General features: G+C 39.7%; 2 protein-coding genes across 2 annotated transcripts; one reads left to right on the top strand and one right to left on the bottom strand.

The window, feature by feature from the left end:
• Positions 1 to 77: 77 nt before the first annotated feature.
• Positions 78 to 8,925, bottom strand: Ack (activated Cdc42 kinase). The gene is made up of 4 exons (XM_043413672.1): positions 7,767 to 8,925; positions 6,568 to 7,116; positions 2,576 to 6,001; positions 78 to 2,033 (listed from the first exon to the last, which is right to left on the bottom strand). The coding sequence occupies exons 2-4, from the start codon at positions 7,089 to 7,091 to the stop codon at positions 1,934 to 1,936; spliced, it is 4,050 nt and encodes a 1,349-aa protein (XP_043269607.1). The 5' UTR covers positions 7,092 to 7,116; positions 7,767 to 8,925; the 3' UTR covers positions 78 to 1,933.
• A 3,347-nt stretch (positions 8,926 to 12,272) lies between these two features.
• On the top strand, positions 12,273 to 25,744 carry LOC122408180 (neprilysin-1-like). Its single transcript, XM_043414818.1, has 14 exons — positions 12,273 to 12,697; positions 12,973 to 13,470; positions 13,832 to 14,060; positions 18,103 to 18,141; positions 18,780 to 19,025; positions 20,824 to 21,032; positions 21,322 to 21,501; positions 21,645 to 21,856; positions 21,955 to 22,171; positions 22,288 to 22,470; positions 22,585 to 22,747; positions 22,835 to 23,151; positions 24,459 to 24,727; positions 24,810 to 25,744. The coding sequence occupies exons 2-14, from the start codon at positions 13,354 to 13,356 to the stop codon at positions 24,811 to 24,813; spliced, it is 2,385 nt and encodes a 794-aa protein (XP_043270753.1). The 5' UTR covers positions 12,273 to 12,697; positions 12,973 to 13,353; the 3' UTR covers positions 24,814 to 25,744.
• The last annotated feature ends 218 nt before the right edge of the window (positions 25,745 to 25,962 follow it).

Below are 25,962 nucleotides of genomic sequence, written 5' to 3'. Positions count from 1 at the left end.
ACGAAGATATTGATTTTCTAATTGCAGCTATTTTTTTATTCGATCGACACAGGGTATTGAGAAATTAAGCAAGCCTCTTTCACGCTTTAATGTGATGTATTTTGTTGTTTTTTTTTTTTTTTTTCCATATTATGTTGCACTCACAGTTCTCGTTATAACATTCAATCAACGACGCAAAATCAAATACGGCATCTTACCAAATAACGTTACAATAACAGTGTCCTTCATCCTTCGAATAAATGAATCGTAATTGAGTCTACTTGAGCTTAAGCGGAGCTTCCGGAAGAAACGACCGTGGACGATACTTTTTTTCGTCACATTTCCTTGAACGCATAGATTGAAAATGGAAAAAATGATTTAATATCTATTTTTGGTAAAAAAATTTTATGCAAATGTAAGATTTTTGTAATTGAATTTCATTCAAATGTAGTAAAAGTTATGAGTTCGATTAGAATTCCAAAAAAAAAAACACCAATAAATTGGTCATTTTCTCATTCAAAATCTGTTGACATTTCGAAAGAAAATATCGTACCCGTTCAAGTCCATTCGTAACAAGATCGCCCACAGGACAAATGTCCGTTGTTATTTTGACTAATGAATGAAATAAACAGAAATGAGAATGAGCCGATAATTCAGTGTTTTTCCAAATGCATAATATAATTGCCATGCAATTGATATTTGAACGAAAAATCTATTGCATTATCACCGAACAAATAACGGAGAAGTATCCACTAAAAATCTCTGGGGGCATTAATTTCAATTCGAAAATTTCGAAATTCCCAACAGAAAAATCCTTGAGAGCAGCTTGCATAAAGCTTCCAATTTCCTTGGAAACAGAAACGAAAAAGCTGCTCTCGAGGCATGAAAATAACGTTAGGAATACGATAGATTTTCGAGACAATAAATAAAATAATAATACTCGATATTGTGCTCTAAACAAAGGAAAAATTTATAAAAAAAAAATTCCGAAAGAATGGAAAGATTCTTTGGAGTTTTTGGGAGCCTAAAAAAATAATTTAAAAAAAATGTATGACCGACGAAACGAAAGTATAAGGGTATGAACGGTTTTTCATGGCGAGAGCTCATAAAGTCCTGGGAATTTTTATACTCCCCGTGAATAATCGTAATCTTCTAGTCTTTCGTTATTACGAAAAAGATAATCACGAAAAATAACAATCGAAATTTCGCTGCTTCCAATTGAAACACAAAATCAAATAGTCCTGCACTTATTTACACCCTTAACAAATATTGTGTGTATCGCATATTCGTTGATATATCGCAGAAGATTAAGAGATAATAATAATAATAATAATAATATCGAAGGACTAACATCCTCTGGGGAAAAAGAGACCAGAGCCTTTAGTAGCATATATCACAGTGTCTCATTCAATAGAACATTTTTCTCAATTTGCAAATCGTTTACTGAGAACTCTCATTTTTCATTAAAGTTTGATTACGTATATTATTACGCGAATATTTACTACTGAGTAGTGATCTACGACGAGATTCCTCTTGTTTATCGTTTAGGCGATTAATGCACGTAGATTCCGAGCCAAAAATTTCTTTCCTTGAGAATCAAGATTTTCATTCGAGTTTGTCGAATTGACGAGTGGATACGAAAATTCTTAGGACGAAACTTTTCGCTAGGAATATGAGTGCGCCCGTTGAAATACGATCTGAATTTAAAAATAATCTCGCATTACCGGCTCTCGTTGATCAGGATGTAAACGTAAAACGAGAATCAATCGAAGAGACAGAAAAGAAAACCCTGTTTTCTGTCTGTTTGCATTTCGAGTTCAGGGACTTTATTCTAAATTCTTTCGTTTGCAGTATTCTTCTAGGTGCGGCTACACACAGATCTGTCCATTGAGGTTGATCGGCACTCCAGCTATTCGGCGGAAACTCAATAATCGAAACCAGGCAACTTCTAAGTTCACCTTATTCGGTCTAGAAGCAACGAAGCCGCGAGCTCCACGTCGTACTGCGTTTGCTTCAGCGCTCCCTCGCACTGAGTTCTGTTCGCCAATCCCAATCTAAATGAGAAAGGAAAGAAAATGTTGTCGTTAGTGAAATTTGAACGGGCCTAGTCGGTCGGTTGAGCGAAAAAAATTATTATTAGAAATATATTTTTTGAGGAATAACCAATCGTTTCCGCTCAGAAGCTCATTGTCTTCGGTGTCATTGTTTGAAAACTGATTATCGGCGCGTCAAGTGCCTAGGAATCAAACATTTATTTTGAAGAACGATTAATCGCAACGAGTGTTTCTAAGCCAATTTACCTTCAAACTCATTATTTTAGGGGCTCTCTAGCCTCAAGTACAATTTCTTTTGAAGCAATTATCTCGGATAGAATCATTTCCGAAATGGTTGGCCGAGAAGAAATAGTTTTTAAATAAATTACCACTGAGTTGTATTCCGGCGATTAGCATGGGAATAAATATGTCTAATACAATTACCTAAGAAATCATTTTTCTTCAGCCAATTTAGTTTGGGACCAGTTTGTGCGAAAGTAATGTCCCGGAGTCATGTCAAACGTTTTTTTCAAATATCGTAGCTCGCGATGAAAATATCGTACCTTATGAGGGAATCGATTTTGGCTTGTCTGTCCTTGCTGATTTGTTTAGCAGCTTGATTAGTATCCCAGCCAGTTGCTTGAAGGGCAGCCAATATTTCTTGTCTCGTAGCATCGCCAGCATCCATTTGTACCTTGAGTACTTTGCTTTCGCGAAATTCGTCGTTCAGGGACATGACCAATTGTTGCGAAGCGCCGGTGAGAGGTGGACTCGCACCGGAGGGGTAGGCGGTCGGGGAAGGCGCCAATTGCGTGTTAACAACGGTCTCATTCATCTGTGGGAGTAAACTTCGTGCTGCTGTGGATTGGGAAGTCGAGGCGACCTGATGAGACGGTCTCGTCGGTGTGAATTGCATGAGATTCGGACTGCCGGTTTGGCTGGGCGGGGCATTGATTTTCGTTGTGATTTGTTGGTTCGGAACGAAGCCATTTTGTTGAGGTTTCATCGGGCTCCAAGCTGGCGGGGGATTGTACACCGGCGGTTGTTTCAAACTGGGACTGAAGTCACAAGGATGATCCTGGAGTCCGTAATTACGTGGCAAAGTTTGATTCTGACGTACATTCGACTGGGACTGATTGCCATTCGTAATTTGATGCTGGCTCTGATAAATCGTGTGATTGCGATTCGGGCTGGAGGAGGAGTTAACAGAGGCGGCAGCGCCGCTCGAGGAGGCGTTGTTCGCGTGATAATTTCGCAGTATATTTTGCTGAACAGTTTTGTTGTACAGGGTGTTGAATTCGCTCTGGGATAACTGCTCGAGATTCGGTACTTTCTGCTTAAGCTCAGCGTAAACCTGCTCGGAAAGGACAGCGCCGGAAGCGAGCGTTGGTCTCGGAAGTGTTCCGGATCTGGGGGCGTTCTGGGAATGCTGGAGGTCGTTCTGCACTTGGGAAACGATATTGTGAGCGAGATTTTGGGGCTGGGGGGGAAAAGCGTAATTCTGTTGATGCTGAGCCTGGCTCGGGGGTGGAAAGTAAGGAAAACTCGAGGCAGAAGAGGAAGCTGCTTGGTGGTGGACGTTCGATTCCGGTTGCGGGGCCTGCGCGTATTGAGTGTTGTCAGATTTGACTACCGACTGGGCGAGGTTGCTCGGCGCAATTTGCAACAAGTTTGAACTTCCTGGGAAAGGCCTTATCGAAGAGGAGCTGGAAGAAACGGGCTGGAGAAGTTGATGCTGCCCTACGAAGTTCGACGCCGCCGGAAATACGTTGGCTTGGGACTGCTGCCACATCTGTCCGACGATAACGTCGGTCGTGGCTTCGACGACGTTCCCACCAGAGTTTTGGCCCAATTGGCTCTGGGGTCTTTGTATATTGGTGCTTTTAGATTGCCAAGAATTTTGTACTTTGCTCGGTAGAGTCGTGGAGTTCCGGGCATCCGATTGGGGCGATCTTGGCTTTGAGACTTGCGGGGGCGGTCTCAACATCGGAATTTCCGTCGATTCGTGCAATTTACTGACCGACGCGTACGTCGCCCCGGAGTTGGCAGTTTGGGCTACCTGCTTGTTGGCATTCGTGTTCTTACAAGCCTCTTTTTCACCGAGATGCTTCTCGAGCTCGGCGAGAAAAGCGGGATCGAGCTTCTTCGGAGATTCCCCGCGCGGCCTTGTCTCGATTGATAATTCGTTGAGACTCTGAGCAAGATCGTGATTCGATTTTGGCTTTGGAGGAGTTTCGTTCGGACCGATCGGGGGCGGGGGCGGAGGCGGAGTGACGCCACTCGCTGGACGACTTGAAATATTGGCGTAAGCCTCGCTCGCTTCCTCCGGTAAATCTTCTGGCCAAATCGATAAGTTCGTGGAACTCGGTCTGTCAATTTCGCTGTAATGATCTCCCGAATAAGAATCTTCGACGGGTGCCTCAACGTTCAGATTTAAATTAGTATTTTCGCTTCTAATGTCCTTTTTTAAATTAATGGAATACTGATTAATTTCGGAGTTATCGCGCGAGTACTGATTCGCTTGATTCGCTGGTTGGCCACCGAGGCTGCTCGTGCCCGAAGCCTCGTCGACCGGTTCGACGTTTCTGTACGCTTGTATAGGCGGTTTGTAATAATGGTTCGTCAGATCCGGTGGCACGTGGCTGTAATAACGCGAATGTGGAGGATTCATGAAAACCCGTGAAGTATCGAAAGGGTCAGCAGCTCCGGGAGCCTCGATGCCGCCCGGGAAATTGGCGTAGGTTCTTGGATCATCTTCCTGCCAATATTCTTGAGACGACCGAGGATTATTAGTCGCCGCAGGGTCGATGGGTTCGTCCAAAATATTAACGACTCGGAGGCAGCCCGCCGTTGCGTTTTGTCCACCAGAAGCTGCGGCTATTTCCTCCGGCGATAAATCAATCAATCTTCCCTCTTGGTTGACCGAAGGAGCGCTCGAAGCAGCGTTACTGGTTTTAACCGGACTAGATCGGAGATCATTCTGGAGCTTCGTATAATTGAATTGTTTGCGAGAACGCGGTGCGTTGCCGTAAGGGAACTTCTTCTTCGAAGCGTTGTCAAGGGTCGAGACGCCTACGATGTCTGGTGGCTCCATTGGATTCCGCAGATAAACGTCGTCAATAAATATTGGACTTCCCCAGCTTTTACCGAAAGGTGCACCATGCCCGGTGTGAATGAAGGAGTTTTCCAGAGGTTTGCTGATGTCCTCAGCCTGTTTTCGTCGCATCGGATCGACCAGACATCGCGGAAAATCTCCGACTTGATAAGTCCGCTGATTTTGTCCTTTCCACCAATAATTTTCGGGTCTACCGTCTATTATTACGATTTGATCGCCTTGCTCGATCGTCATTTTTTCCTGTTCCTCGAAACGGTTCAGTGCTTTCATTACCGAAGGCACCATTCCCGTCAGGGATTCGCGTAAACTCGCGAACGTCGGACGCTCCCCAGGCTCTCGTGACCAACAACGCAACATCAATTGATACATTGCCGGTGGACTCGCTTCCGGCTCGTGCAAACGCTCGTTTTCTCGATCGATTTTACGCAAGATTTCCGAACCGTTCAAACCCACCCAAGGCTCTTCACCGAACGTCAACATTTCCCACAACGTCACGCCGAACATCCAAACGTCCGAGGCGTGACTGAATTGACGAGCCTTCAACGACTCGGGCGCGCACCACGGAAATGGCACTTTCTTGTGCTCTGTCATCACGTAACAATCTTCTTGCTGTGGCAATGCTCGCATCAAACCAAAATCGGCTATTTTAATCTTGTCCGCTGAACTCAATAGCACGTTTCTGCACGCCAAATCACGGTGTAGAAAACGCTTTGCTTCCAAATATGCCATTCCTGTTGCTACTTGCAACGCATAATCACACAATGTCAATATCGATATATGACTACATTGCTTCCGAAGATAATCCAACAATGCACCCAGAGGAGCCAATTCTGTCACCATCATCATTGGCTGTGACAGTACAACTCCGTAAAGTCTGAAAATATTTATGAATTCGTTAACTCTTTATTCATCATACAATTTTTTTCGTTTTCACTGCCCAATTCAAATTTTTCTGTTCAGTCTCTCCATTTTCCTGGGTTCGTACAGTCTCAATGAATTTATTTCCATTAACTGACTTTCTTATTCACAAATACTTTTTTATATAGGGCCGCAATACGGTAATTGCAACATTTTTTTGCTTGGGGACATTCGTACGGACAAAGTATTTCTAGAAAGTTTACTATTTTATTCCAACCGAGACAACAATGATAAACAATGACAATAAAAATATCAATTTATGTTTTATCCTGTCAGTGAAAACTTCAACCGAGTTTTGTCAAAAGCACATATTGCTTCATGTTAAAATTTGATAGCAAATATCAATTGTATAAAAAATCACAAAAAAGATTTCAATTCTTCGTCAGCCTGAGTGGTATTGAATTCGCTGATCGAACGCGAAACTTGAATTCATGATTTGTTATCTTAGAGCACTGTACGCAGACGTTAATAGTTTACTAAAACTTTCAAATTCTGCTGCAAAAACAAGAAATAACTGCTCACCTAATAAGATTGTGGTGATCGAGAGAGTGCATTGCGTGAACTTCAGACACGAAATCCTCTATGACGGTGGGTTGTGTGAGAGCATCAGCTTTGAGAACTTTGACAGCAACTGGCAGAGTTCGTCCAGAGGGCGAGGTCCATTCTCCTCGTCTAACAACACCGAAGCTCCCGTCACCAAGTTTGACGGAGAGAGTGACATCCTTGTCTTGTATAAGACAAGTCAGAACAGAAGCGCATTCGATCGGCTGCGACGACCTTTTTGTACTCTTTGTACTTCCACCTGGTCGGATTTTTGTAATGAGATTTTTCTTTTTTTGATTTGCTCGCTTCTTTTTAACGGCATCCATGAGCCGGCGAATTCCGGGTTTTCCCAAACCAATTTTCTCCAGGTCCTCTGGCTGCACATAGTCGAAATGATGTAGTCTTGTCACTTGAAGGTCGTCGCGTATTCTTGTGAAAAATTGTGTCAACTGAACGTCTCGCAGTAGGTCCTGCAACCATTCTGTTCCTTCGTCTTCCGCCATTTTTGTTTACTAGCACTTCCTGGATCTGAGAAGCAAGCGGAATACAGAACTGAAGATTAACTTCATTTTGACAGATCAATTTGATATTTTGGATTAGGCTTCTCTCCAGAAAGTTCCTAATTATCAAAGTTGAAATGCATAAATCTTAGTGAATTACCTTTCAAAATGGTTAGAGGATAAAAGAAATTTTTGTGAAACCAATGCTGTAGCATGTGAACTTTTTCAAAAAAAGTTTATGATATCATTCTTTCATCTTTAATAGTTTAGTCCAGTAGGATAATGAGAGAGATCCTTAAATTATTTATCTTATGTAATCTTTGGATACTGGGTATTTCTACGGCTGATTGACAGGACTCAACTACGCAACTGCTGGAGTTGAACAAGTACCAGAGGAAATGTTTTCTAAGAAATTTTATGACCAGAGAACTTTGTGTACTTTTTTGACTGGCACTGCAGTCCTGAACTAAAATTCGTTGCACTATAGACAAAAAATACTTCATCAACTGTGCATTGACAGAACACTGGAGAAAATGTCACAATGTTTTAAATTTCTATCTATTGAGCAATACTCTCAGAATTTTTCTCTACGAACTTCACTGGCTTAAAGAGACAATTAAAAAAAAAACCGTTTTTATGCGATATTTCGTGTAAATTTGTCGAATGTTGTCAACGTACCGTGAAAATTCAGAGAGCGTACAACAAGTTCCTTCACAGCATGACGAGAAAAGCCTTGACGCTCCTTATGGGAACAATAAATATATCTTATTTATCTCTCTTTCTCTTTTCTACTATTATATCAGGGACACTGAAGAAAAACGTGATTTTTCAAGCTTCCGAAGATTTTGTGACGGAAGGAATCCTCACGCACATCCTTGAGCTTCGAGAATTCACATTCGCGTTTTTTTATCCCGTGAGATTCACAGGCGATGCACGAAAAGACAAGAAAAAACCACGGATCACGAGTCGAAGCTCAGGGAACACAGTAGAAAAACTCGCACAAGCTCGAAATCAATTCCATTTTTCGTTAGAGACGCGATTGTTGTAAAAAATTTGCGACGACTTGAATTCCAACCAGACAGCGCCTAGCACACTTTCACCGATCGCATTTCTCACGTAGTGCATTATTATTTACGGTGTAATCGCGATTCTAACCTTAACGAACTTTGAAAAAACAAAATAAAATACTAAATTTCGAAGAATTTTAATGGTTCACGTATTCTTGGCACTGAGAACATTTCTTTTCGTTACGTTTACGTTCTAACCTTAAAAAAAACAAACGAAAAATAATTCACGAACTTAAATGGCGAATCTCAAGTGAATTTCGCGTCTCAACGACGGCAAGCTATGTTTTTCACTTTATATTGTGGATAAGACTGAGTTTTGCGAATTAATAATGTCTCCGGGTTAGGGAAGATAACAAATAGCGTGTATCCACCCACTTTGACTCGTTCGCAAAGTCCTCGAGTATTCTGCCTTTTTTGCTCTGTCTCTTTTCCTCTCTCTCTCTCTCTCTCTCTCTTTTTCTTCTATGCGTGTTTGTATGCGCGTGTGAGTTTGACCATGCTTGTCGTGATTCGCAACAATAATTTTGTTCAATCACTGCCTCTCTCGCAAAGCCTCTCAGAGATATTGGCCTCGCTAATCTCAATTCATTCACCAAGTATATTTATTCGCTCCCACCGCGCGTTATCACAGTCGTTATCTCTCTCTCGTTACTACACAATTACTACTCTCACAATTCCCATGTACAATGAACGAGAACACTATACTCGTCGCTGCTGGTAGTAAACTCGTATCTGACAGTTTGTGTTCCCGAGCGAACTCGCTTCAACTGCTGGGCTTTGCCCCCTCGGAAATTCACATGCAACAGAACTGCTCAAACGAACGAGTTTCGTTAGTGTCTCAGAGAAATGGAGAGGGAGATAGCGTCATATAGACAGACAGGAAGGCGAAAGATAAACAAAAAAATGACGCTTCGAATGGCTCGGCAATTGTCCGAGAATACACACAAGTTTTTAATCCACTCCTGTTGCGAATCGTTAAAACATTAAGATACGTGTATACTAAAGACTATTTTTTTCAAATATAGTTGCGACATTGGACGAGAATTCAGTTAAACTTATTGGATCGAAGGTTGGAAAAAACGGGCAAAAACAAGATTCAAAAAATACCTGCTGTTACCGACTGAGCAAAAAATCCGCGAAATTCATTTTCCTTGCATTAATTTTTGATTATATTCGATGTAGAAACGAAATAGCAAACTAGGGAATCTTTTGATTTCGAATAAAAAAATTAGGGTTTATTTGAATATTATCTTTTCAAAATTTCCTAACTGTTCCACCAACTGAGGCGGTTTCAAACCAACGGTCCTTCCAGGAGCCCCACAGCTGTTACGCGCCGAAGGCGCTTCTGTCTTTCCACAAAGAAAAATAAACACTGCCTTTTTACGAACGTGTGCAATCTTCCTTTCAGAGATTTAGAAGCAGTTTCGAAACTCTTATTTTAAAAATTACTTTGTGCAAAATTTAGTGCCAGGATTTGAATGTTTTATAAGAAATGGGAGTTTTTTTTATTCCCTCAAAAATTCATTAGACACACGCTCCTGTAGAATGACAGGTCTAAAATATGCTATATTTATATATCATTGTAAAGTTTTAAAAAAAAATCCAAAGATGGTAGAAAAAATGAGGGAAAAAGTTTGAGGTACTTCCAAGTCCATTGACTTCAAACACTGTATTTTTGTCTTTATTTGCACGTATCTTGGTATAGTCTGTTTCGCCCGAAAAAAAGAGAAATCGTGAGAATTCATCGTTTGTTTATGTCCCAAATGTATCGTGTGAAGTGTCATTGTACTTTGCAACGTTTCCCTTCGTTATTTATTTCTAAGAGAAACGACCAAATAATAAAAATGTCAAAGATTTCTATATTTATTTAGGATTAAATATATGAAATTGAACGAACAATGAAATCGAATGACCATAAACATTTATCCTTCCCCGTCCCCGTATAACCTCAAAATTGAAAATCCTCGCATATTTTTTATTTCATAAAAAATATACATAAATCGTTACAATACGTTGTAGGTGAAGAAATAAAAATAAAGAAAATAATAAAATCACGATTTCGCATGACCAACCACGAGAATTTTTAATTCAGGCAAACATTCGATAACCGCGTGTCACGCAGCCTCGAAAGTTTCAATCAACAGCGTAATTTTCGTATTCAAAAGTAATCCTAGGGAGCGGAATTAACACAATCGTGTTAGGCCACGCGATCCGAATACATTGAACAAATTTTTCAATCTTCATATCAAGCAAAAAAATAGAAACAACGCATGAAAAAATTTGATGTTTCTGCGGTCGCGTCTTTAAAACCAGAATTCTACGCACGCATCGTCGCACCGAGTTATGTATAATGGAAAGTGTCGCGTTGAAACGTCAACACGAAGATTGGTATTTTTCTCTTTTCTGTTGTATTTTTTTTTCTCGTTTTTTAACGCGACGTTGCACGTGTTCACAGCGTTTTGACATAAGCCCGATAAGCCCTGACTCGCTCGACGTGAAAATCAATTCGCTCTACGTTCATTATACTCGCAGTGAAATAAGTAAATATGAAGCATTCTATGGTGTTTTTTTTGTGTCACGCGACGCGGTATACCTTCGGGAATAAAATAAAATACAATTACTTTCGATTGTATATCTGATCGGAATTTTCAACAATTTCCAACAATGCCGACGAGGATTTCATAGTTTTCAAATCGAATTGAATTTACTCGTCAGTTTGAGCGCCTAGAAAGATAAAAATTTCAGTACGCAGCGTTTTTTCCGTGAATGCTCAACTTTATATCATCATTTTTTCGAAAACAAAATTAAAAATCGTTGAATCAATTTGCGTCTCCGCATGGAGAATCTTTTTGATGGGTACTTTCAACCGAACTGGAAAAACGATAGATTTTTTCATCTAAGATAAAAATATCTCGTACATCAATGAGGATGAGAAGGATGTTCATGCCTCGTGAACGGCAGGGAAGACGAAGTCATTCTGGGCCTGACAAGCACAGCTTCCCATCATTCAAGGCGCAGGCGTGATATCGACCTGAGAGCCATCAGCACCGGTGAAATATTCACCATCGCATCCCACAGCCCAGATAAATAGGAGATATGGGAAAATCGGGGTCAAATAACGAGTCAATTGAATCACGATATCCAATATATGTTTCGTTGAAATTTGTATTATTTGTTTTTCATGATCATTGAATATTAAGAAAAAATGTTTAATTTTCAATCTTTGTACATATTTACATTTATTTACAATTTTATTTATTTATTCATAAAATTACTCACGCTCGCTCAAAAGTTTGGATCTTTGCTTGATTTTCCAACGAACGGAATTTTCCTTTGTTACATCAGTTTCGAGAAATAAATTGCAATAAACTAGCTGTAATGAACTAATCGAAAAACATCGAATGGAAATTCAATTTGAAAGCAACGTTCGCTAAAAGGGGCTTCTCGGAAATATTTATACTATTTGGCAAGAAATAAAGAACCACTCGAGCTTCTCCATGAAATCGTTTCGATTCGGAGAAATATTTTTGCAACGCTCCACTGCGAAAGCGGACTCATGAAAATCGTAACGGAAATAAATCTCTGCTCGATATTGATGAATTTGCAAACGGATTTTATCTCCTTTTATGCAATGTCAGACTTAAAGAAATTTTCTCAAAATCTCTCAAACGGCGATATTTAATGGGATGAAGCGGATGAAAGAAGGTATTATTACGCGTTGCGAGCACGATGTGTGCTGCGGTCGGGACGGAGGGTCGTACAGAGAGGGCGGTAGCGAGCCGAGCGGGTAGAAAGTAGCGGGAAAAAAGTAGCGGGAACGGTGGTCAGTGGCGGTGGTGAAAGCAGCGCTGCCATATAAACGAGATAGGCAAAATACGAGGATTCTATCTCGCCAATCGCAGTTTGGCGTTGTTGCGACAAAGCGCGCTCGCTGGCGGGAAGGAGGTGAGCGAGGGGAAGTCGAGAGAGGAAGGGGATGATAACGGGGGTGAGGTACGCGCGCATGAAACTTCAAAGCAGGGGGAGGGAAAGAGAAACTGAAGAGCAACAAAACGAGAGGTGAGGCTCTCGCAAGGTGTGTTTCCTTTGATTCTCTCATGGCGGCGTCGTGTCATCTCTCGCCCCTTTCAGTCTGGCACCGACCGCCGCCGAAACCGGTCGCGCTACGGTTCGCTAATTCTTCATCCGCCAATTTTCACTCGACGATCTCGATATCAAAACAAACAACGAGGAGCCTCGAATAAATACGCCAAAATTATTCAGTTCCGATACGACACCCAAACTCGAGATATGCTTGAACAAACCATTGCGAATAAACGATAAACACGTTGAAAAGTCAAACAAACGATACGAAACTACACATTAAAATATGGCAAAATCAAGCCGTTAATTGGCCATTGAGCAGGAATGTCCGCGTTGAGTTGGACTGCTCGAGTTTCGAGTTGATCTCTCAAACGATTAAACGATCCCGGCGAACAATCTAAATTCGAATTTGAAATCGATAAATAACTAATATTTCGTTCTTCAGATTCAAATCTTTCCGTAATAATATGATTGTATAATTATATAAAATACACATAAAACTTTGCTTCGATTTTGATCGATCTTGAACAAATTAAAAAATAAATCGTTCGATAAATAATTACATAAAATAATCACATTTTCGTAATAACTATTTGCATCATTTTCAAACATTTATGCGAATCGCTATCGAGAAACTCGAAGCTGCAAACAAAAAACGATAATTTTTCCAATTTTTTTTTATCAATTCGATTCGTTATAATCGACAATTGAAAAAATTGCAAACATTTTGTCAGGATCGTTCGTCAATTGTAGAATGGACGTGTCATCAGGACTTTGGCGCGCCCGGGAGTTTCGTCTCCCCCGACGGATTCGCCCTCACAAAGCTGTCAACTAAACACGCGTTTTCTCGGCCGCAGAAGCGATAAAAGTGATAAAAAACCGATATAAATCAGGCGCGATAATAGCGAATTGAAATTTCGAAAAAAGACTAATTAAGACGGAAGTAAACCCGTTCGCTTTATTCGACTATCATTTTCCATCCGAAGAACAAATCTCTAACAAGACCATGCTCTCAACGGCAGAAAAAGTTTTCAACGGAAATAAAAAAATAATGAAAAATTTCAATTAAACTCACTTTCAACAACAACTAACGATAAGTGAAAAGTATTTTATTCATGAGCATGAAGCCGGAAAGCAACAACGGTTACCTCAGGTCAACGGTCATCGCCGAAGAGAGCGAACTTTTGCCACCTGCTGCTCGGGAGTCTCCGCACACTGGGAATTCTCTTCAGGTTTCTATTTTTTTTATCCCTCGCTAACAATAATAACAACATCAATAAAAACAATAATACTAATAGTAATGAGAAATTGAGAATATAAAAATTACCACGAGCATCGAAATAGCGGTCGAAAATGCGAAATTCCACGAAATCCATAAAGTTTTGTGCGTTTCTACAAACTTCACTTATTTTCATGGAAATTTGTGTATTTTTCAAGCTAACTGTAACAACATTTTCAAGTTTTTTCTCCTCTAGAGTAGAGCATTGCTAATCCCATTCCCTTCGTGACAGTTTTCGACGTGATCGTAACCAGTTTGTTTATTGAACCCACGGCGTCGACAATGAATCGCTTGTGACCGTAAACCATTGCTAGGTGACTTGCGGAGCCCGCGGAAGCACGACAACGAGTATCGTTCATCATCCGACGAGTTCTCAAAGACCCATAGCGGGTATAACGCGAGGAACATCGATAACGAGACGTCGAAGGGGTCCAACGAATAGGCAACAGCTTTTGGGGGTTTTGGCGGTTACTCTGCTCATAGCTACGTGCATTTTTACACTTTTACTTGTCAACCGATCCCGGGAAAGCGGACAGGAATCGAGTGAGTTATGATTTTTCATCTTTCCCCTTAAACTTCGTTCAACTTTTCAATTTTGTTTTATCATTTCATGGAGTATTCGATACGAAATACTGACTCGACGCACTTTCGCCGAACACCGTTCCCTTCGTTATGAAAAAACGGAGAGAATGACGTATAATTTAACCTCGTTGTCGCATGTCAAGAACATTTAATGTCGAAGAGAAAATTGAGGTCGTTTTCGATCGCGTTACAAACAGCTCGTACGCGGCGAAACCCTGTTTTTTTTTTTCATTTTCCTTTTTCTACAGTTTTTTGTTACATTCAAATACGAGTAGAAATTAAGAGGATGAAAAATGAATATTTGAATTAATGACACTCGTTCGAACGGAAAGCAAACCGAAGTTTTGTCACTGCGATTCTACGCTTGCGATTTTCGAACAGCAGAAACACTCATTTGCTAATTAAACCGCCTTGCGATCGTTCGTGTGTGGAGCACAACTCGTCGCGAATATCGAAGCGCTAGAAAGTTTCGTGGAACGGGAATGCCTCGAATAATCAGATCCACAATTTCGTACGAATATTTACACACAAATGTGTCTACGGGAAGTGGAGAGCTCCTCGAGATTCGCAGCGAAGACAAACTTTCGTCAAACCGTGTGCGGGTCACCTCCACGATCCAAGTGTGTTGTAAACTCCTCTCGCGAACACTCGCGCCAAAGTTTAGCCACTTGAGAAGTCTCGGCATGTACTCTCCCCGAAGTTTCGAGTCGGCCGTGCTGTTCGCTTCGTCGAGGGAAGACTTCGCGTTCTCCCGGGACTTCCCACGCGCCGTTCGCGTCTTCATTTATTGAAAGAGATTCTACCGAGAAATTGGAAGCTTAATTTCTCGCGAGGTGGGAATTGATCGATTTTCTCGAAATTTTCCACCGCAAAATCCCCATTTTTCGCATTTTTTCACAGTTTCTTTTGTAGAATTGATTCTTACTCGATTTTTCAGTTTTTGCGGCTCATTCGGCATTCAAAATTCGATATTTACGCTGTGAAGAAACTACGAGGAGAAAGTACTCAGCCGAAAGCGTGTGCGACGGTTAATTCGAGCGGGGATCGCACAAAATTCATTTTTCGTGCTCTTGACAAACGTGCGCGCGCACGCACCACCGCACGCGAGCCTTCATTTTCTCCTCGGATCTTCTTGGAGCGGTGATTCTTTTCTGCGCAGCGAGTCTCGCGAGACTTTATCCGAGTCGAGGCTATCAACTTCTTCCAAGTCGATCCCGATTGAACGATTTTTATAGCCGAGCCAATAAAATGTACGATACTTGAACACACGTATACAACGGACGCGCAAACCTGCTCGAGCTAACCGGGTCAACGATTATTACCTCACGAATTCTCGTGCCGCAGTCCACTCGAGTACGAAAATTCATTACACCCTCAGCATCCAACGATTTAATGTTCATCAGGCGATTCAACGTCAGGCCAATTAAGGAGGATCGTGCGTTACTCGTGATTGAAAAATCAACTGGAATTTTTTGCTCTTTTTTCATGATCAAAGAACGAATAATATGTTTATTCTCGCTATTATTTGAGGAAGTTGAGGCTGCGTACAGTCATTTTTTTTTACCCAAAAGTTACGACCTGTACCTTTCAAAAGTTAGGCCAAGTTTACAGTTTGGCAATGTTGCGTACACTTTAAAGAAAAGTTGGGAAAAAAAACGAAGAAAAACTGGTGAAAGCTCAGTCGAAAACAGGAACGGTGACGATCCTAGCCTCAAAAAACTGCACGGGAAACGGATTATTATTAATATAATCTCAGCAAATCTCCTAATAAATCTGATAAAAATTTGCAAATTGCTTGCCCAGGATGGTCGCAAGATGCACGATGCTCAAAGCTTACTCTATGAGGTGCTATATTTTTCATTTTGGCTTTCTCATAGAGGAAGCTTTGAGCATCGTGCATCTTGACCATCCTGAGGAAGCGATTTGCAAATTTCAATTTGCAGCATTTTTTTGTATACAAGGAAACAATATATTTTTTGTCTACCTTCTTTGACGAACTTTAATTGATCTCTTTGTTTAAATCGATTAAAAAAACTGAATTACGAGCCATGAGAAAAAACAGTTTGCAACTTTCAATTTTCATCGTTTTTCTTTTTACATTGAAATTAAATAATTCCGACAACTTTGCTGGAAAGTACAGAGGAAGTACAGACTAATACACGATATCTTACAAAATTTCCAAAAATTCAAGCAGTTAGACGATTTTTTTAAAAACTCATATTTTCGTAAAATTCAAAAAAATCATAAAATTTAAACCGCTCAACCGATATTCCCCAAATTCAATAGCAACCTTCCTATTATGATAGTCTATTTATATAAAAAACAATTATTAATAAATCTTAAAATTTTCGAAGTTAAAGCGTCGAAACCCTTTTTATGAAAATTTCAAAAAACATACACACACACGCACACTCATTTTTCACACATTTTTCTAGATATGATTTTTCGATGTTTTGGGAAATTTGGAGCACATTGACATTGAGAACTGGAAAAAAAAATTTTCATCGTCACATAGCTTCCTCTATGAGGAAGCCTAAAATTGACATTATTCAGCAAGCCTTGCATGCTGCCCAAAAAATCTCATATTTTTGGCATCATTTTTAACGGAGATGTCACTGAATGTGTTTTGACTTCCATAAGATTACATGTTATTTAGCCCAAATTGTTATTGATTTTTCTCAGCAACGACGCTCCTAAACAGTCTGAAAATTTAACTGATTTTTTTTTACACTTCACTTTATAAGATGCAATCCTTAAAGTGATGACATCATTTCCATTCTAATGCCTCAACTTCCTTAAATTAGAGATGGTATGACTCGTTGTCCAATCTTATTTTTGATAATAAAATGAACCTCGGTATTAGCGAATCCGTTGGAATGCATCGATAAATAAGTTACACTTTGAGGTTCATTGTTTCTTATTCACTCGCTCGAGTTTTCATGAAATCTGCTTTTCGTCCCAATGTTACAAAAATCACTCTCTTGCTTCATTGTTTTTTCTCATTCCGGCGACTGACCGAAAACGCATTTCAGTCGTAGGAATTTAGAGCTTTATGAATAAAGATTTTTCTGTTTATTTTTTGTTTTCCTATTTGCTCAAATTGGGACCCGACGAGTGTGGGCCTTTTTATTGCTTCTTTCGACGTCCCACCGCACTCATCGATCACGAGAATTTGATAGTTCGTTGTCGTTCGATGAAATTTTGGAGAAAAATTATCCCTGCATTCTAGAGCGTTTAATAAAATAGTAAACAAAACGTCTTTTCTCTTTTTTCCCGCATTTCCAAATGCTTGTACGTCAATAAAAAAAATTCAAATTGAAAGGGGTTCCAGAAAACGTAAGCGAAAATGCAAGAAGAAAAAATAAGAGTCTTCTGTCTTTCCTTGGAAACGTGAATGTGCGGGATCGCGGCTCGTTTCCTGTTTGCATTCTCGCGTCTCGAGGGCTGCAATTAACCATCGATAATTGCTCGTGTTGCCTTTTTCATCAATTGTACAAGCAAAAGCGTCGCTCGAATCTATTTCGAGGAGTTTGCAAACGTGAATTGACAAACGAACGAAAAATTGGCATAATTAGTTGAATTATGTAAGCGGCGAAGACGAAATTCAAAGAGAATTTTAACGGAGCTCTTCTGTACGCTGTTTCTTTGCCGGATGTTCGCTTTTTTATTCAATCGAATAGAACGGGGCAATTAGTGTTTTCTGGCACTGGCGCAGTTTATCGAGGTGGAAGAACAACGGGCACTTTTTAACATTTGGCCGAATATTTTTTCATACAGAGAAACATTTATTTTCATCGAATGATTTGGCAGGGGAATCTCAAATCGATTGACATTTTAAACAAAAGGTTTGAATAACTGCTGCGAACGTTGGTAATCACGAGGAATAAAAAGTGTATTTTAGCGTGACTCGCGCTAATCAAGTAGCTCAAGTCAGCGAACATATTGCGAATGATCACGTGACGATTTGGCACGGTTTCAATAACGAAAACCTTTTTTTTCACAGGGCCCGACGTTTGCATGACCGAAGAATGCGTGAGGACTGGTAAGTTCCAAAATTTCTGGCTTTTGAAGAAATTTGAGAAAATTTATTCCATCAGAAGTGGTAAATTCGCTTCTTCGGAACAAATGAGAAAGAATAAATTAAAAATTCATTCGAAGCGGGAAGAAAAACGTCGAGAATGAATTTGCACGGGGCAAATCTTCGGTAAGAAGATTTAAGGACGTCGCAGCTTAATTCCATTCCGAAGTCCAAGAGAGAATGCAATAATCGTCGAGGAAGGAGAACAATTTTGCGAAGTTGGAAGTCTTTCTCGAGTGCAATATTAGTAACGGCGTATACCTGCCGGCCTCGTTAAGTCAATAACAAATGACTTTCCCTTCGTAAAATCCTCTTGAAACGAGATTAATTCACTGCCGTTTTACCGGAGGCCGAACATTTTTCTTTCTCGAAAGTCGAATTTAATAACTGGCAAAAGAAGATTGCTTCAGATTCTTTTCGTTCTCATTATTTTCAACGTCAATATTTTCCCATGAATAAAGAAAAAGGATTAAAAATTGGATGAAAATTTTGATTGGTTTTTACTTCGAGAAAAATCCAGATAAAATCCGTTTCTTTTTCTTCGTTTTATCCAAATATTCGATTAAAAAGATTGCCAGTTTTATTGTTTTACCATATTTCAGCGGCGAGTTTACTGTCAGCGATGGATCGAAGTGCTGCGCCATGCGTCGATTTTTTTCAATACGCTTGTGGAACGTGGAATCGAGTCCACGTAATCCCAGAGGACCGTAGTTCGATTAGCACTTTCGAGGTACTCTCGGATCAGTTGAAAGTCATATTGAAGCAGGTGCTCGAGGAACCCCCAAACTCCGATGACAACGACGCGACTCTAAAAGCAAAGATGTTTTACAAGTCTTGCATGGACATCCGTGGGTACAATGATGAAAAATCGTTTCCATATTTCTATCATTCCATTTCAATTTTTCGAGAAAGGACAAATAAAATAATGGATACAAGTCCAAACTGTAGAGCGAGGATTTATTAAGATAGTTCTGTATACTTTTGTTGAAATCTTAAGAACCGGCTGAAATTTAAATACGGTGCAATAACAGCCTCCATGGACCGACTGTCAAAATTTCAAATCAATTCACCATTTAGTATTCGAGGTATTCGACGTTTGCATTATTTATTACCGACGCTAAACTGATCGTACGACTTTAAAATAAAACCAGTCGCGTATTCAGCACTATTGTGGGATTAATACTTGAAAAAATGGGAATTTTTGACCATCTAATTTTTCGGAGATATCGACTGATGAACTGTGTTAATTTTACGCGACGCAGAACGAGCGAATGACCAGCTGTGACGACGTGGCAACAGCGTAAGGTGGGCCGAACTGATGAGCGCAAAACAAAACATTGTGAAAGCTTTTTCTCAAATGTTCGACCACCTTTCTCGATTTAATTGCCATTTGAAAACTTTTTAACTTCTTTTGTGACGATTAAATAATTTTTTTGACGCTCGATGCTATAATAATAGTGGAGAATGGCGTTTTTGCCACGATTACAGCGCCACCTTCTCTGTGCACCGCTGCCCAAACTTTAAGCTCGTACGTGTTCATACAGAACTACCTTAAGACGAAAAATTTCGACGAAAATTGAGGAGGGTGGATCACGAAATCAAAATAATCAGAATTTGATAAAATTTACTGATAACATTCTTTGGCATCAAGAATACAAATACAAGTTTTCTCAAATTTTTTAACCACATGGTTATCGAATAATTAAGCGTTAAATCGAAGTTCTTATGCACGAGGTATATAACTGTATATATGTATGTAAACTCTATGCTTATACACGTGAACTTTAGTGTTAAATTACTCGAGAACTATGTGGTAGAAAAATCTATAAAAATTTATACTGTCTTGTAAATTTTTAAAGAATTCATTTACCAAATTTTATGAAATTCTTATCATTTTGAAATTTTTAATATTTTTAACATGGTTATATCGTCGCGATCCACCCTCCTTAAGGATATTTGGAACAAACCCAAACACAATGTTGCCATGCTAAGCCATGCTAAAAACATAAAAAAATTCAAAATGATCAGAATTTTATAAAATTTGGTGAACATATTCTTTAGTGCCAAATTTGACAATACAATTTTTTAAAGATTTTTCGTCTGTACAGTTATCGAGTAATTGATCACTAAACTTCACGTGTACAATCATAGCGTTTCCATATATATAGGTATACATTCCGGGCATAAGAAATCTGCTTTAATGCGTAATTACTCGATAACTAGGTAGAAGAAAATTTTGAAAAAAATTGTGTTTTCGCACTTGACGTTGAAGAACATTATCACCAAATTTGATAAATTTCTAATTATTTAGACTTTTGTACCATACATCGTTAATGAAAAAAAGATGAAAACAGTTTGGCGTTGACGTGTAGTTCATCAAAGCGCCGGTAGAGTGCGAAGTTTACAGTCGTTCTCGCGAACGATTCGCGCCTCTCATTCCTACAAGTATCTGCAACAGTTGAAGACGAGAATTGTTGATTCTGGAGGGAATAAATTCAGCTTAGGTGTACTTTCTCGATAAATTATTTCAACAATACTGAAATATGAATGGAAACCTCAATAAGCGTTCAAAGTCAGCGATGTCGGAAGTTGCCTACTTTTTCACAGTGCGAATGAATTTTCTTGCGCCGTTCAAAATGTTTATAGGTCAAATAAAGTTGTTCGGAGACTTACCGCTGAGAGAAATGCTGAAAAAACTCGGTGGGTGGCCAGCAGTGGAGGGCGCCATGTGGCGGTCCCCGGTTTTCCCTGTCGAAGTTTTACTCGGTCGTTTGCGTGGCGAGTACAATGAGGGAGTTTTGATCGAACAATGGGTCGGTCCGGACGACAAGAATTCCTCGGTGAACATCCTCCAGGTGCGCCGGCAAAGTAAGACCTTAGTCAACGACCCAAGGTTTCTTATTTTCAAGTAACAAGTTCCTTCTCATCTATAACTAAAAACAAAGTTTATTGAAAAACGTTCAACGATTCCCAAAGTATTTTTAAACGAAAGACAAGCTTTTCTGAAACATCCCAAAACCACTTTTATTAAAGCTCGATGAACAATCAACTCGTGAATATTTATTTGCTGAAGCTTAACTTTATTCAGCGATTCAGTGGAATTTTTCCATCACGTTTGATTTAACGTTGAATATTCATTGACAGCTGGATCAGATGCAATTGGCCCTACCGAGCAGAGACTATTATTTAAAAAAGACTAGTGAAGCTGAGTTGCGAGCTTATCATCGTTACATGACCAACGTGTCGGTCTTATTAGGCGCCAACCCGCAGACTGCCTCCGAGGAATTCGATCGAGTTATCAATCTGGAAAAACAACTCGCTGAAGTATGACTGAAATTAATTATTTTATCAATTTAAAGCGCCATTTTAGAGAATAATCTATGGCTCGACTGACCGAATAATTAATTTTTTATCAACCGATGATGCAGGCTTGAAGTTTCTGATTTTCGAGGCCTCCTTTGTTGCAGGCTTCTTTGGCAGAAGCTGACAGACACGACACGTCATTGATTTATCGGAAATTGACCCTCCGAGAAATCCAGGAAGAAGTGCCACAGCTCAATTGGCAGATTTATCTTCAAGAACTTCTCAATTCGCCCATCACGAATGACGAGCCGCTCGTAGCTTACGCGATGCCTTATTTCATCCAAATGGGTCGAATTATTGAACGAACGGATCAACGGTAATTTGGACGAAAATGGCGATCAATTGATAGATCTTATATTCACTCGACAGACTCATCGAGTGCTCGAATAATTACGATTCTCCTTCATTCGCCAGAACGTTGTACAACTACGTTATTTGGCGATTGGTCATGTCGATAATGCCCCACATGATTGACGAATACCAGCAAAAAAGGATCGAGTACCGTAAAGTCCTTCTGGGCATTTTGAGCGAAAGAAATCGATGGTCTCAGTGTGTTGAGTGGACGAACAAAAAGTTAGGAATGGCTGTAGGAGCTTTGTTCATTCGTGACAATTTCAATCACGAAAGTAAGGTAATTTTAATTCAAACAAATCTAACTGATCATTAAACGAATGAATGAACACAACTACATGATCAAAAACTGAGATTACACACGAATCAATAGAAAAATAATTTCTTTTCACCCAGGAAACAGCGTTACAAATGATTCACACGATAAGGGAAGCTTTCAACGAATTGCTGGTCGAAAATCAGTGGATGGACGACGAGACGAGAGCAGTGGCTAAAAAAAAAGCGGATTCGATGAATGAGAGAATCGGATATCCGGAATTTTTGAAAGATCCGCACGAGCTTTCCCAAGAATATATAACGGTACGGATATTCCAAATTTTTCCAACTGCCAATATAGAAGAAAAGAAAATAGTATCGAGCGATTTGATTTATAATGGAATTTTGAAGGAACATAATAATCGATAAATTTTCCAGTTGAATATCACGGAGAATCGTTTTTTGGACAACATCTTCGCGCTTCTGCGTTACGAGGCTCATCACAATCTTGAAAAACTTCGAAAGCCCGTGGACAAGGACAAATGGTCGACCGAGCCAGCAGTGGTGAACGCTTTTTACAATCCTAATAAAAACGACATTGGTGAGCGACAAATGTGCACGTGAAATAAAAACCTACCAATGGCAAGAGCGTTCGAGCTCAAGTGAAAAATAAATGTCGTTTGCACAGTTTTTCCAGCGGGTATTCTCCAGCCACTTTTCTACGCTCAGCATTTCCCAAAGTCCTTGAATTACGGCGGAATCGGGGTCGTAATCGGTCACGAAATAACCCACGGTTTCGACGACAAGGGACGTCAATTTGACAAAGATGGTAACATGATGCAGTGGTGGAACAACGCTACCATAAGGGCGTTTCGAGAACGCGCACAGTGCATCGTCGAACAATATTCTCGGTACAAACCTCAAGAAATTGATCTTTACGTTAATGGGAGAATGACACAGGGCGAGAATATTGCCGATAATGGAGGCCTCAAACAATCTTTTCGCGTAAGTATATTGTTACAGGTTTACAGGTAACATGTTAAAATAACACAGGACAAAATAACACGAAGACAATATAACACAGACAAAATATCATACAACAAAATAACCTCGTTGGGTGGGTTTGGAGCACCATCATTGGGTGGGTTCAGAGTAAAACGAGTATTGTTGATATGTAATACATTTATATATAGAAGTATCTGTGAGAATGAAGTAGTTGATTTGAAACCTATGCTTTGTTTTGAAATTCAAATGGTAAACACATTAGGAAAGTGTCAGGAGAGATCATAAGATCCAACAATTTGTTGTACAGCGCACATCGCACGTAATTTATTAAAACGTTATTTTCTTGTATTATTTGCATTATTTTGTCTTCGTGTTATTTGACGAATTTTATTTTGTCGCGGTGTTATTTTAACGCGATACCCTTTTACAGGGTGTCCGATAAAAGATGTTTCAAAGATGGAACATCTGAGGATAAAAAAGCAAAAAGATTCTTAAAATCGATGTTATTAACTGTCGCACGACGTGGGGAATTTGCAAAATATTGTTTAGAAAAAAATGGCGAGCATTTGAAGAAAAAAATCCCAATTTTTGTGGATTTCTCTGTAGAAAATTGTTTATCAAAAAAAAAGAAAAAAGTTATCGAAAAACGGCTATGCTGAAAACATACGTTTTCCCAACAAAATGCAGTTTTGCTGGGATAAAAACTCTTTCCGTTTTGCTGTCAACGCCGATTCAGGGGGGTGTCATTTACAACACACCATTGTACAAAAGTATACCATTAAAAAATTGGAAAAAATGGTTCCAGTACTTCTGAGTATGCAAATGATGTGTACAAGGTTTTGTGTAAATCCACCCAACCAATATTTATTTATAAAATAAACAATAAAAACCTAAAATTCGAACGTTTGCACTGTTCATAGCCCTTAAGGCTGAAACGAGTCTGGACACCAACTCAATACTTGTGAAAAAAGTTAACAAAAAAGTTTATGAAGAAAAAATTACAAAGCTGAGATTTATCTTACAGAATTTCATCAAAGACTGTCAAATTCAATTTAATCTCAATGATTCATTATTTGGTTCCTCAATATTAAATAGTGTACTGTGATGCCTGGTATTTGGAGCAATTTCTGAATCGTCCGATGATAACGACGAATTCTCGCTATTTCGTAAAGTGTTCTAACGACGAATTTAATTATTAGTGTCAAACCGTGACACGAGAGAATGAGTGCATTTGGTAACAGAAAACTTAGTCATTTATCTTGACGAATCATCCTCAATGAGATATAATTATTGCGTTGTATTTTTAGGCATACAAAAAGTGGGTATCGCAGTACGGCGAGGAGCCTCTGCTGCCAGGCGTCAATTTGACCCACGATCAGCTATTTTTCCTGAATTATGCTCAAATATGGTGCGGCTCAATGACGCGAGAGGAGGCACTTACGAAAATCCGTAGCAGCGTCCATTCGCCCGGTGAAATAAGAGTGCTGGGTCCGTTGTCGAACAGCGAAGATTTCGCGAAAGCTTACGATTGTCCGTTGGGTTCGCCGATGAATCCTAAGAACAAGTGCAACGTTTGGTAAGTTGGCAACGTGGTAAAAACAATTTCGTTGCTTCAAATCTGTGTGAATAACCTTCGAAAAAATCGTTTGCTTCGACAGGTAATGCGATGCGGCAGACTCATTAGGAAAATGACATTTCAAACAAAGGAACTGAATCAGGCGAATGGAGTAAATTTATTTGTTTGGAAATACAAGATAGTTTAAAAAAGCATTAAAATGGGCTCAACTGAAAGTAAACGAAACAGGCCGTTTTTTATGCTTTTCAATGGATTCGAGAAAATCTCGCGCGCGCCTGACGCGTGTTGAGTGTATGCGTGCATTTCCGCGCTATATATGTGTATATTTATGTGTGTGTGCGTGAAACATGACCTCGATCACGAAATAACTTTTCCTCATGCGAAAGGGCAAAGATAATTTTAAAAAAACGAATAAAATGGGACAAATGAAATCACGATGAAATCGGGGACTCTCGTTGGAGTACTATACGGAAAAGTGTGAAGCTGATATTTTTTCCTCGACTCCTCAATTAGCAAAATTGGAGGTTGTCAAACAGTGCAAAGTGAATATTTTTATCGAAACTCCAAAGCTGCGCCTCCGGCTCGGAATTCCATCAGAAATATTGAAACTTCTATTATATAACATCCGCTTTGAATTTTCGGACTCCTGGTATATGAATAACTGTAAAAATTGTAACTACAGAAAAATCAAATGTACGTAAGAAAGAAAATATAATGTAATAGCACGTGGAATTGAGCGAGATTAAAAGTCCGTGCAAGCATTTGCACAGTAAGTGTGGGGCGCGTAAGCGTTTGAGGTTATGTTACCGAGGAACGCTTCAACTGCGTCCGAATATAGTTGGCATTCGAGGGGGCAGAATGCTGGAAAAATAAAGTAATGGAACATTCCGTTTGGCTCAGTACGCAGATAGAGTCGCAAATGAATCAAATGTTTCGTCGTGCGATAAATATCAATTTTAAAAACGAATAAAACATGTTGAAAAATCTAAATATATATATAAATCATGTGAGCTGAAAGATCGATTGTTTTGGCGTTATTTTTTCTTGAGTTCCTTTTTCGATTTCCTGAATTGCGTATTGATACGCTGTAGAGTTGGTCGATTTTTCGTTACGTCGACCACAGCAGGAGCAACACATCGGACTGATGACTGATGCAGGTCGCTCGATTCCGCGATTCGCTCGCGCAGTGGAAGTTGGGAGTTCGGAAACTTTCGTCACACACACGGGTTACAATA

The sequence above is a fragment of the Venturia canescens genome, chromosome 3 (genome assembly GCF_019457755.1).
Source record: "Venturia canescens isolate UGA chromosome 3, ASM1945775v1, whole genome shotgun sequence".
NCBI lineage: Eukaryota > Metazoa > Arthropoda > Insecta > Hymenoptera > Ichneumonidae > Venturia > Venturia canescens.
Note: the sequence above shows the minus strand (reverse complement) of the source record. Positions and strands in the feature narration are given on the sequence as shown.

Excerpts from the sequence above, each read along its gene's own strand:
- Ack (XM_043413672.1), bottom strand. The coding sequence starts at position 7,091 with ATGGCGGAAGACGAAGGAACAGAATGGTTGCAGGACCTACTGCGAGAC. Across the intron at positions 6,002-6,567 it reads GATCACCACAATCTTATTAG|ACTTTACGGAGTTGTACTGT; the intron begins GTGAGCAGTTAT and ends AAATATTTTCAG. Across the intron at positions 2,034-2,575 it reads AAAATCGATTCCCTCATAAG|ATTGGGATTGGCGAACAGAA; the intron begins GTACGATATTTT and ends TTTCTCATTTAG.
- LOC122408180 (XM_043414818.1), top strand. The coding sequence starts at position 13,354 with ATGAGCATGAAGCCGGAAAGCAACAACGGTTACCTCAGGTCAACGGTC. Across the intron at positions 21,502-21,644 it reads TGGAAAAACAACTCGCTGAA|GCTTCTTTGGCAGAAGCTGA; the intron begins GTATGACTGAAA and ends CCTTTGTTGCAG. Across the intron at positions 23,152-24,458 it reads GCCTCAAACAATCTTTTCGC|GCATACAAAAAGTGGGTATC; the intron begins GTAAGTATATTG and ends TTGTATTTTTAG.